Source organism: Cyrtonyx montezumae, unplaced genomic scaffold, assembly GCF_038088225.1.
Source record: "Cyrtonyx montezumae isolate F1298 unplaced genomic scaffold, pur_monq_1.0 scaffold_6, whole genome shotgun sequence".
NCBI lineage: Eukaryota > Metazoa > Chordata > Aves > Galliformes > Odontophoridae > Cyrtonyx > Cyrtonyx montezumae.
The window spans coordinates 10,598,934-10,610,199 of NW_027072067.1; the positions used below are offsets into that span (position 1 = coordinate 10,598,934).

Here is an 11,266-nt window from a genome sequence, read left to right on the forward strand (position 1 = left end):
CAGGAGGTGATGCTGGCACTGAGCACAAGGATTGTTGTAAAAACCCATCTAAGCCTCATCCTTGTGCTGTTCACCAGGTGATGGAGGGGACGTTGGATGCAAAATCACATGCTGTCTGCTGTGGCAAAACACAGCCCTGGGAGCTGCTGCCCTGGGATGCGCAGCAGGGATGCACTCAGAGTGCAGGCAGGATCTGGTGTGTGGACATGGGGACATGGTGCCCCTGGTATCCTAGGGCATGGGCATGGGGCATAGTGGCTCTGACCCACCCCGCTTGGGGACACTACCAACCTCACCTCATTGCACCTTGAGGGCTTTGGCTGTTCCTGCACAAGCCATGGCCCAGCTCTGCTCCCTGGGGCATCCCCAGCCCAGCACTGGGCAGCTGCTTCAGAGCACTCAAAAACCAACACTTTTTAATATTGGTGGAGTGCATTTCCTCCCTTGAACACCCTTGAGCCCGTGGTTAACCAGCCCAATTTGGAAATAAAGCTCACTGGTTACAGCCAGGAGTGTGTTTGCAACCCCACAGGGTGCTCTTGCTCCCTGGCAGATGGGAAACACGGGGCCCAGAAGGGGACAGCAGTGACACCCCACAGAGCAGGGGCTGCCCACATGTGCCCCACAGGCAGCACCAGTAGGAGCCAACCCCCCCAGCTGCTTATGAGGCAGCACCAGAGCCTGGGGCCACATCACCTCCTATTAGTGAAGCTGTCCATCTCTCCCCCACACCCTACGCCTGTACCAGCCACTTTCAGGAATGTATTTTTAGCCCTGGCTCCCGGCAGTGCTGCCTCAGTTTCCCCATGGTGGCAGGGTGCTGTGCCGTGCCCATCCGCCAGGCTGCAGCACAGCCCCTGGGTGTCCCGCTGCAGCAGCACGCCTTGCACACGCAGCACTTTAAATGTTTTATTTGGGGAAAGTGCTGTCGTTAGCAGGGATTAATTATTAAAATCAGAGCCATCTCTAAGACGGGAATGGCTGCGTGCTGGGCTGCGGGCACACAGGCAGTGGGATGCAGCCCTGCTGTCCTGCAGGGAAGGTGACAGTGCCTGGGGACATGCTGGGGTGGCATTTGCTGGCTGCAGTGACGTGCACCTCATCCTGGTGGCAGTTGTTCCGCATCACCCTGCCCTACAAGAGATAGCAGCAGACAGCAGGTAGGGCTGAGCTGTACGTAGCCTCTGCTCCAGCACCTGGGAGCAGGAGCACGGCAGCATGGTGCAGGTGCAGAGCTAGCTGTGCTCATGGTGCCTCTGAACAGTGTGCTGACAAGTGGGCTGCCTGCACCTCATCCACAGGGCTCCCTTCCTATCAGAGTCGTAGAATGGCTTAGGCTGGAGGGGGTCCAGTTCTCAGGCTGCCCAGGGCTCCATCCAACCTGGCCTTGCATGTACCAGCTGCATGGCTCTGCTTGGTGTCGTCCACAGAAGTGCTGAGGGTGTGCTCAATCCCACTGACTATGTTGCTAATAAAGATGTTGAAGAGCAGTGGTCCCTGGAGATCACCATTTGTCACCAGCCTCCACCTGGACATAGAGCCACTGGCCACAACTCTCTGGCTACCACCATCCAACCAATTCTTTGTCTTTGAGCAGTCCAGCCTTCAAGGCCATCTCCCTCCAACTTAGAGACAAGGATGTGGCACGGGACCATGTCAAAGGCCTTGCACAAGCCCAGGTAGATGGCATCAGTTGCCCTTCCCTTGTCTACCAAAGCCATCACTCCACCAAAGAAGACCACCAGATCATCCCACCAGCGTCTCAGAACCCACCCTGCCATGAGCCAATGCATAATCCCCAGTGTCCCCAGTCCAGCATTGTAGTGAGGACATCTACCCTGCAGAACAAGAGCTCCCACTGCCTTGAGGCCCTTGTCACCCCCATGGCCTGGAGATGGCAGCCAGCTCCCTGCGCCCCAGCAGGAACCATCCCAGCAACTCCCTGCTGCTGCTGGCCGTGACACCAAGAAAGAGATGTGGGGTGGTAAATGCTCCCCCTATTTCTTTCCTGCCCAGCGGAATGGAGAGGATGGGCTTTTTTTGGCCCCAATGCCAGGCCGACGTGCAGCGCAATTACTGCTGATTGCCTGCTGGTTGCCATGGTGATGGCAAGCACGCAGAGATGTGGTGCTCCGTGGCACTTGAGTCATGGGCACACTGCATTCACCGTCCCCCACCCGTGTTTATGCACTGCAGGGGGCAGCCATGGGACCCCAGTCCAGCACCCCCAGCACAGGCAGGCCCCACAGGGATCTGGGTGGAAATGGAGCTGCCACCTGTGGGATTACTGAGGGATGGTGGGATGGATGGAGCAGGCATGGAGTGGGGATGCAAGGGGTGGTGGTGGTATAGAATGGCTTAAGTTGGAGGAGATCTTTAAGATCATCCATCGAGCTCCAACCCCCATGCTGTGGGCTGGCTGCTCCCCCAGCTCAGGCTGCTCAATGCCCCTCCATGGCTTGGGGCACCTCCAGGGATGGGCACTCACAGCTCTGGGCAGCAGTGCCAGCACCTCAGTGCCCTCTGAGCAAAGAATTTACCCCTAACATCGCACCTAATCTCCCCTCTTTTGGTTTTAAACCATTCCCTATTGTCCTATCACTGTCAGACTGTGTGAAAAGTCACTCTCCCTCTTGCTTGTAAGCTCCTTCAAGCACTGAAAGGCCATGGTGAGGTCACTCTGGAGCCTTCTCTTCATGCTGAACACCCCCAGCTTCCTCAGCCTGTCTCCATAGGAGAGGTGCTTCAGCCTGCTGAACATCTTTGTGGCCTCCTCTGGCCCCACTCTAACAGCCCCACCCCACATCCCTCCTGTGCTGGGGGTCCTGGGCCTGGATGCACACAAATCATACCTGGGATTGCCCAAACCCAAGTACAACACCTTGCCCTTGTTGAACTTCATTAGGTTTTCATGTGCCCACTTCTTGAGCCTGTCCAGGTCCCTGTGGATGGCATCCCTTCCTACTGTTATATTAGCTGCACCACTCAGCTCAGTCATCCACAAACACGCTGAGGGTGCACTCATTCCCACTGTCCATGTCATTGATAAAGATGTTAAAGAGCACTGGTCCCAAGTGGGACCCCTGTGGGACCACTCATCACCTGGACATAGAGCCATTGACCACAACCCTATGGCAGCGGATATCCAATCAGCTCTTTATCCACCAAATAATCCAGCCTTCAAATATACGTATCTCCAAGTTAGGGATAGAGATGCGGTGCAGGATCATGTCAAAGGCTTTGCACAAGTCCAGGTAGCTGCCATCAGTTGCCCTTCCTTTGTCCACTGATGCTGTTACTCCATCACAGGAGGCCACCAGACGGGTCAGGCACCATCTGCCCTTGGCAAAGCCATGCTGGCTGTCTCAGCTCACCTGATTGTCACTCGTGTGTGTCAGCATATCATCCAGGAGGATCTGCTCCATAATCTTCCCAGGCACAAAGCGGAGGCTCACAGGCTTGGTGTTCTCCGGGTCTTCCTTCCTTTCTCACAAACAGGAGTGATCTTTGCCTTTTTCCAGTCTCTGGGACCTCACCTGACAGACACAACTTTTCAAATACGATGGAGAGCGACTCAGCAACCACATCAGCCCGGTCCTTCAGAACCGTGGAACACATGTCATCAAATGGTGCACAGGGCAGCAGAACAGGAACACAGCAGGCACTGTGTGTCCCAGCAGAGCCCATTGCCACACAGCACTGTGCTGGGTGGGCTGGGAGCCCAGGCAGAGCTGGGGCCGGGGCACTATGGGGCCCAGGGCTGTTTTGCTGCAGGCGCAGTGCTCGTGCCAGCAGGCAGAGCAGTGCAGCACTGTGCCGTTCCACCCTTCGCCCAGCGAGCAGCCGCGGGGCAGCCCCAAAGCAGAGCGGGCACTGCTGAGTAATTGAGAGTTACACTCCAGGTTCCCGGGTGGGCAAAGATTAATAACGGAGCTGTGCGCTGCTTCCAGGCTGTGTGATTAAACTCTTGATTAGAAGCTCAAACTACAGTGCTCTGCTAATTCCCCCGGGCTCACACACTGTTAATTACGTGGTACGTGTGGCGGTGAGGCTGGGGCCGTGGGGGCTCTTGGTCCCGACAGAGGTCTGTAAGCAGTCAGGATCCTCTCTGCACTCCCTACCTGGGCTGTGGGCAGCGTGAAGGGGTTTGGGAAGGCTCATGCTGTTGGGAGGCTATCACCCCTCTCTTGCTGCTTCTGGGAAGGAGGTGGGGGAGTGAGCATGCCCCTGGCCCACAGCCAGAGGGATGGAGCCCAAGGGAAAGTGCCCAGCTCCAACAGCGTTGCACTCTTTATATTTCATCCCATCCATCCTTTTCTGTTTAATCCATCCCACCTTGTGCTGTCCTATCCTATTTTATCTTATTCCATCTACCCCATCTATCCCACTCTGTCCCTCCTCATCCATCCCATCCCATTTAACCCATACCATTCCATCCTATCTCCTCCAACCTGTCCTATCAGGTCCTGTCCTGACCCATCCTATTTCATCCCAGCCATACCATTCATTCCTCCACACCATCCAGTCCCATCCCATCCATCCTATCATCCCCATCCCATTCATCGCAATCCATCTTACCCATCCCACTTCATCCCATCCAACCCACCCCAATCCATCCTATCTCCTCCAAACTGTCCCATCCCATCCCATCCCATCCCATCCCATCCCATCCCATCCCATCCCACCCCACCGCAGCACAGCGCACCACACCCAGTCCCAGCACACTCCCGTGACCGCCGCCCATGGCACTCCGAAAGCTGCGTCTGCCCCAGCGCTCCGTCCCCGCAGGTGTCCCCGTGTCCCTCCACCCCGCGCGGTGTCACAGAGCCCGGCGGAGATGCCACGCGCCCCATTCCCGTGGGTGCCGGCTCCCGCACCGGGAGGGGGCGGGGCGCAAAGTTTGGGGTGACGTCACGGGAGGGGGCGGGGGGACCCCATCGGGGGGGGGGCGGGGCCCGGCGGTCCCACCTCCCCCCCAATTGCCGCGCCGGGCGCGCGGGGCCGCGCCGCGACGGAGCGACGGCGGTGCTCGGTTCGGTTTGGCTTCGCACCGCTCCGCACCGCCCGGCACCGCGCGGTCCCCCCGAGCGGCGGCGGCGGCCCCGGGCCGCGCCCCTCGTTGCTGTCGGAGAGGCGAGAGGTGAGCGCGGCGGGACGGCCCAGGAGGGAGGGGGTGCCGAGCCGAGCCGGGCCGGGCTGAGCCGTGCCGTGCCGTGCCGCCCCCAGGATGCGGGGCTGCTGGGCCGGGCCGGGGGCGTCGCTGGGGTTCGCCACGTGTCGGCCCGGGGCTGCCCCTCCGTGTCCCTGCCTCGTCCCACCGTGCCGTGCCCGTGTGCGCTCCGACGGCTGCCCCGTGCCGCCCCCCGCTGTCGCCGACCCCGACCCCCGCGGACGCCGTGCTGCCATCCCGTCCCAATCCCGTTCCATCCCGTCCATCCCACTCATCCTACCGCATCCCATGCCACCTCATCCCGTCCCGTCCCATCGCATCCCACCACACCCCACCCCTCCCCATCCCATCACTGCCGGACAGGCTTTGCCTCCCTCCCTGCCCGCTCCCCGCTGCGGCAGCCCCCAGCTCGCCCCTGGGCGGGTGCTCCCGGGCTGGGGACCAGCGGGTTGTGGGAACCCCCCCGGCCCCGGCTCTGTCCCAACCCCAAGATCTCCCTTTGGGTGCAGCAATGCGGGTTCCTGTAACCTCTCCACACTGCTGCCGCCCGCACTGTGGACGTTTGAGTCCGCTTCCCTCTGGTACAGTGCTCCCGTGGGATGCGGGGTGCAGCGGGGACCCTCCGGCAGCGCGGCCGGGGCTGCGGGTGAGACTGGCTGAGCGGCAGCCAGGGGCTCCCGAGCCGTGGGGCAGAGCCGGGCTCCGGGGTGCTGGGGGGATGCTGGTGAGGGCTGCACGGCTGCGTCATCCCGTCCGCACCCGGCCACCCACCTCTCGCTATTGTCTTACACCCGCTGTTGCTTCTGCTCCCAAATTAGCTGCTTCAGAACGGGGGGAGGGGGGGGAAGGGGGGGGGCGGCTGCGTGCGGGTGCCAGCGCGGCACCCAGCCTCCCTACTGCACCCAGCTCTCACCCTGATGCGCTCACCTGCGGGACATCCCAGAGATGCTGACCCCCTGAGCCAGCTCAGAGCAGGGGACAGTGCTCAGCCTGGCAGATGGCACCCACTCAGCCAGCAGGAACTGCTGGGTTGGGCACAGGTCAGCCGAGCGCTGGCAGAGGCAGCAATCAGATTCCAATCCATCATCCCATCGGGTCCCTGCATGGCTCATCCTGGCAGCACACCGGCAGCTCTCATCCCAGCCCTCCCAGCCGGACGCTGACCGTGGAGACAGCCCTCGACCCCCTCACCCAGGGGCAGTGGCACAGCACAGCTGGCATCATGTGGCACAGGGACACTCAGGAGCCAAGCAGGGCATGTTCCCTGTTGGGATGAGCCCAGGGAAGGCAGGAAACCTTTGGCAGGTCTATAGCTTGGGGGTGAGTTCTCCTGCACCCATGGGCGCTTTGCTTCTCTTCTGGGAGTGGGCGCACTCTGAGCGGGATGGGGTCAGCTGCTCTTGTCTGGTGCGGGCTCATGCCCTGGTGCTGTGCAGTGAAGGGCTCACATCCTGCAGGCAGGACTGGATGGAGGCAGCAGGCACACGAAGGAGCAGCCCCACACCCCGCCTCACTGTCCCCACACCCCCCTTCGGGGTCACCCACTCCAGGGATCATCCTGGTGCCCACACATAGAGTCACAAGCAGGGGACCCATGCAGGGCTGGCCCGGCAGTACCGGGGCTGTGCGCCGCAGCAGGTCGGGTGCTGCGGGTGCTGCCCGTCCCTGCCCCCGCCGCAGGATGTGCCGCTTTCTGCATCTCCAGCTCCCATCGCCATAGCAACAGGCTCGGAGCTTGGGTACCCGCCGCGCTGGCTCCCGCATCCCGCTCCGCCATCCTGCCACCGGGACCGGGGCAGCCGGCGCTGCCAGCACGGTGCTGTGCGGCGTGGTACGGCTCGCCATCCTGGGAGCTGGGGGCAGTGGGTGCCTCCAGCACCACAGCAGCATCCTGCTGGATGTCCCGCTCAGGCTGAGCGGGGCCGCAGAGCCCTTCTCTTCCTGAGGCATCAGAAAATAACATCCGTTGAAACTTCCCCCCAGAATGAGATGGGAAAAGGGGGAAAAAATCACTTTCTGGGAATTTTTTTTTTTTTTTTTTTTTTTTTTTGCCGGCAAGCTCCCGAGAAGGGCTTGGGGTTGGAGAGTTCCTGTCAGGAAGGCAGAGGGCATATCCCAAAGGGCAGGGTGACAGCGTGCAGCCTGCCATGCTCAAGCTGAAGGAGCATCACCATGGCAAAACGGGGCTGAGGAACAGACCTGGCCCACTAGCCGTGCTGCCCGGTGAGCTGCTCCCGGCTCTGCCTATGGAATAAACTCGTTGCTGAACTGCAAACCAGGCTGGTGGGGCAGAGTGGCTGGACACCACAGGGAAGGGTTTTATGCTGCTCAGGAGGGATGGGTGCAGGCAGCGGTGCCGGTGCACTGACGGCTCCTCCGCCTCTGCAGCACCGGGCCCTGCGATGCCGTTTGGCTGTGTGACGCTGGGGGACAAGAAAGACTACAACCAACCGTCCGAGGTGACCGACAGATATGACCTGGGCCAGGTCATCAAAACGTGAGTGCGTCCCTGTGCGGCCCTGGGAGCGCCTGTGGGGAGCCCCACCCCGCACCGGTTTGGAAGCGCGGCGCCTTCGGGGCCGGGGTGCGTTCCCTGCAACGAGTGCTGATTCCAGGAGGGCTTTGCCGTCTGCTCTGAGCACAGAATCGCTGCCGGTGCCGAGGTTCGCCGCTGCTGCTGCTCACCGCAGCCTGGCGCCTGCGGTTAACCCTCCCTCCTCCCTCCCAAATATCTGCTGGGATTGCAGCAGTTCCTCAAAATCACAGCTCACCCGGTGCACCTCCTGAAGGCAGGACCGTCTGCTCTGGCTGTGGTGGAGGAAGGGGCTCTGGGGAAGTTATCTCACCTCCTGCCTTCCCGAATGCGGCGTTACAGTAGTGTGGAGGCATGCTGCTGTGCAGCTCAGTATTGATGGTTCTGCAGCATCCACCCAGTTGTGAGCCCTGTGCAGGGACAGGGGCCGTCCCGCAGGATGCTCCCATGGCCCTGCGGTGGGGAAGGGCTTTTTCTTGACCCCCCCTGCTTTCCTAACACTTTGCTTATGCTTTGCAGGGAGGAGTTCTGTGAAATCTTCCGGGCGAAGGAGAAGGCATCGGGCAAGCTGTACACCTGCAAGAAGTTCCTGAAGCGGGACGGGCGCAAGGTACGGAAGGCGGCCAAGAATGAGATCATCATCCTGAAAATGTGAGTGCTGGGGTTAAGGGGTGGCAGGTCGGTCCTCGTGGGTCAGCAGACAGCACCCATCCATCCACCCACCGCCACAACTGTCCCATGGGCACCGCAGGGTGAAGCACCCCAACATCCTGCAGCTGGTGGATGTCTACATCACGCGCAAGGAGTACTTCATCTTCCTGGAGCTGTAAGCATGGTGTGGGGAGGTGGGTGGGTGCTGTGCCATGGGGCCACTGCAGCCTGCTTTCTGCACCGGCAGGGCCACGGGCCGGGAAGTCTTCGACTGGATCCTGGACCAGGGCTACTACTCGGAGAAGGACACCAGCAATGTCATCCGGCAGGTGCTGGAGGCCGTTGCGTACCTGCACTCCCTCAAGATTGTTCACAGGAACCTCAAGGTGGGCGCTGGGGGTCCCTGGTGGGCACAGGCACCTATGGGTGCTGGCGCTGCCCTGCCACTCTCACTTTTCCTGTGCTGGCAGCTGGAAAACCTGGTGTACTACAACCGCCTGAAGAACTCCAAGATTGTCATCAGCGACTTCCATCTGGCCAAGCTGGAAAATGGCCTCATCAAGGAGCCCTGTGGCACCCCTGAGTATCTGGGTGAGGGCGAGCTGGGCGGGGACAGAGAAGGGGCAGGGGGCAGAGACTGTCTGTATCCAGAATCAGTGTCCTGGCAGGTCCCTGCCCTACTAATAGGTCCTCCCCAATGACCCTGGGTGCTCCTGATGAGTGTCCATCACTCAGGGACCCGTCCTGGGTGCTCCTGGCAATTCTTTCCCATTCCCATCACCCTGCAGCTGATGCTGGCTGCGCCCTGGGAGTCCTTCCTGCTCCCCATCACCCCAGGGACCAATCTTGAGTGCTCCCATTGGGTCCCCGCTGCTGCTGTTCTCTGTGGGTTCCTGAGTGTCCCTGGTGGGTTATTCCCACTTCCCGTCACACAGGGGATCCATCATGGATTGATCACAACGGGTCCCTCCTGCTCTCCATCACCCCAGGGACTCATCCTGGTTCCTCCCAAAGGGTTCTTTCTGCTCCCCATCACCCCGAGGGCCCATCCCTGCTTTCTCCCAGCGGGTTCCTCCTGTTCCCCATCATCCCATGTACCCATCCTGGATCCCTCCCGCTGCTCACGGATGACCTGTTGGTACACACCATGCATGGCCATCCTGGAAGAACAGATCAGGCACAGGGAGATAGGTTTCCCAGTGTGGGGACGTGGTGGCTGGAGACCCCAGAGCAGAACCAGTCCCTCTGCCACTGTCCTGTGTTCCATAGCTCCGGAGGTGGTGGGGCGGCAGCGGTACGGGCGGCCGGTGGACTGCTGGGCCATTGGTGTCATCATGTACATCCTGTGAGTGCTGGGATGAGGACAGGGTTAGGGGGTTCTGGGCTGGGGGGGGGGGCACTGAGCACACACCCTGCAGTCTCTCGGGGAACCCCCCCTTCTACGAGGAGGCGGATGAGGATGATTATGAGAACCACGACAAGAACCTCTTCCGCAAAATCTTGGCTGGGGACTACGAGTTCGACCCACCCTACTGGGATGACATCTCACAGGCAGGTGAGCTGTGGCACTTGGGAGAGGGGAAGGGGGAGGCATGGGGTCCCTGTGTGTGTCCCCCCAGTGCTGATACTCCTGCCTCCAGCCAAGGAGCTGGTGACGCGGCTGATGGAGGTGGAGCAGGACCAGCGGATCACAGCGGAGGAGGCCATCTCACATGAATGGTGAGGGCTGGCAGGGGCACATAGGGGTCCAAGGGGGTGGTGGGGGCTCTTCACCACCCCCTTAACTGCCCCCAGGATCTCTGGCAATGCTGCCTCCGACAAGAACATCAAGGATGGTGTCTGCGCCCAAATCGAGAAGAACTTTGCCAGGGCCAAGTGGAAGGTGGGTGAACACAGCCCCCTGCCTCATTTCCCTCCCTGGGTACTGACGCCCTCTCGCCCTCGCAGAAAGCCGTACGAGTGACCACGCTCATGAAGCGCCTGCGGGCGCCCGAGCAGACGGAGTCGGCTCCCACCGCCGCCACCACCACCACCACCACCGCTGCCACCGCCTCCACCACCACCGCCACCACCACCGCCGCCGCCACCGCCGCCACGGACGCCGCGGCCCCCCCGGTCCCCGCCACGCCGCCCGCCGCCAGCCCGGCCGCTGACACGTGCAACGGGGCTGGTGACACCGCCGCCGCCGTCACCGCCGCCGTCACCGCCGCCGAGGCCCCCAGCGAGCCGAGCGGCTGAGCGGCACCCCTGTACATAGCCCCGGCATGGCCCCCGCACCCCCGCCTGCGCCCCCACTTTTCTACGTGCCCCCAACGGAGAGCGGGGCAGCGCCCTGCATGGAGCCCGTCCTCTCCCGGTCCCCGCCGCTCTCTCAGTCTGTCCCCCGCCTCCTCCCCCCTCCCCTCCCCCCGGGGATGCTCAGAGATACCCGCGGGACACCCCCGGGGGTGCGCGCACGGGCCGGGCCCGAGGCGGGACGGAGGGGTGAGGGGGAGGGGGGGGACCCTCCATCTCCCCCCTCCAGCCCTCCACCCCCCGGGGGAGGGGGGCAGAGAAGAGCGGGGGTCCCCGAAGCGCTGCGCCCAGCCGGCCCCCCCCGCTCCCGCTTCCCCCCCGGGCCGCTGCATGCCGCGCCCCGCGGCCTCTGTATCTCCGGCAAATAAAGACCCCGCCGAGGGCAAACTGAGACAGCAGCAGCGCCGCCCGCCCGCCTCCGTGAGGGGTCGCTGCCCGGAAGGGCCGGGGTGGGCGAGGGCAGGGTGGGCCGAGGAAGGGCCGGGCTCGAGGACGCCGGCTCGCCGTGCCCGTGGGCGCGGGCCGCCCCGCTCGGCCGTCGGGAGGACCCGGCGCGCCCCCGCCGTGGGGGCGTGGCCTCGCGGCCGGCAGGACACGCCCCCGAGGAGGCAGGGCCG

At 62.3% G+C, this 11,266-nt stretch overlaps 1 protein-coding gene across 1 annotated transcript; it reads left to right on the forward strand.

Moving 5' to 3' along the window:
* Positions 1-5,055: 5,055 nt before the first annotated feature.
* CAMKV (CaM kinase like vesicle associated) lies at positions 5,056-11,042 on the forward strand. The gene is made up of 11 exons (XM_065749491.1): positions 5,056-5,140; positions 7,559-7,667; positions 8,223-8,354; positions 8,455-8,529; positions 8,602-8,740; positions 8,825-8,945; positions 9,624-9,699; positions 9,773-9,909; positions 9,995-10,073; positions 10,149-10,236; positions 10,302-11,042. The coding sequence occupies exons 2-11, from the start codon at positions 7,573-7,575 to the stop codon at positions 10,590-10,592; spliced, it is 1,233 nt and encodes a 410-aa protein (XP_065605563.1). The 5' UTR covers positions 5,056-5,140; positions 7,559-7,572; the 3' UTR covers positions 10,593-11,042.
* Positions 11,043-11,266: the final 224 nt, after the last annotated feature.

What these genes read in the sequence shown, in the direction of transcription:
- CAMKV (XM_065749491.1), top strand. Translation starts at nt 7,573, where the DNA reads ATGCCGTTTGGCTGTGTGACGCTGGGGGACAAGAAAGACTACAACCAA. An exon ending in TACTTCATCTTCCTGGAGCT is followed by an intron (nt 8,530 to 8,601) that starts GTAAGCATGGTG and finishes CTGCACCGGCAG; the next exon opens with GGCCACGGGCCGGGAAGTCT. An exon ending in GGATGACATCTCACAGGCAG is followed by an intron (nt 9,910 to 9,994) that starts GTGAGCTGTGGC and finishes TCCTGCCTCCAG; the next exon opens with CCAAGGAGCTGGTGACGCGG.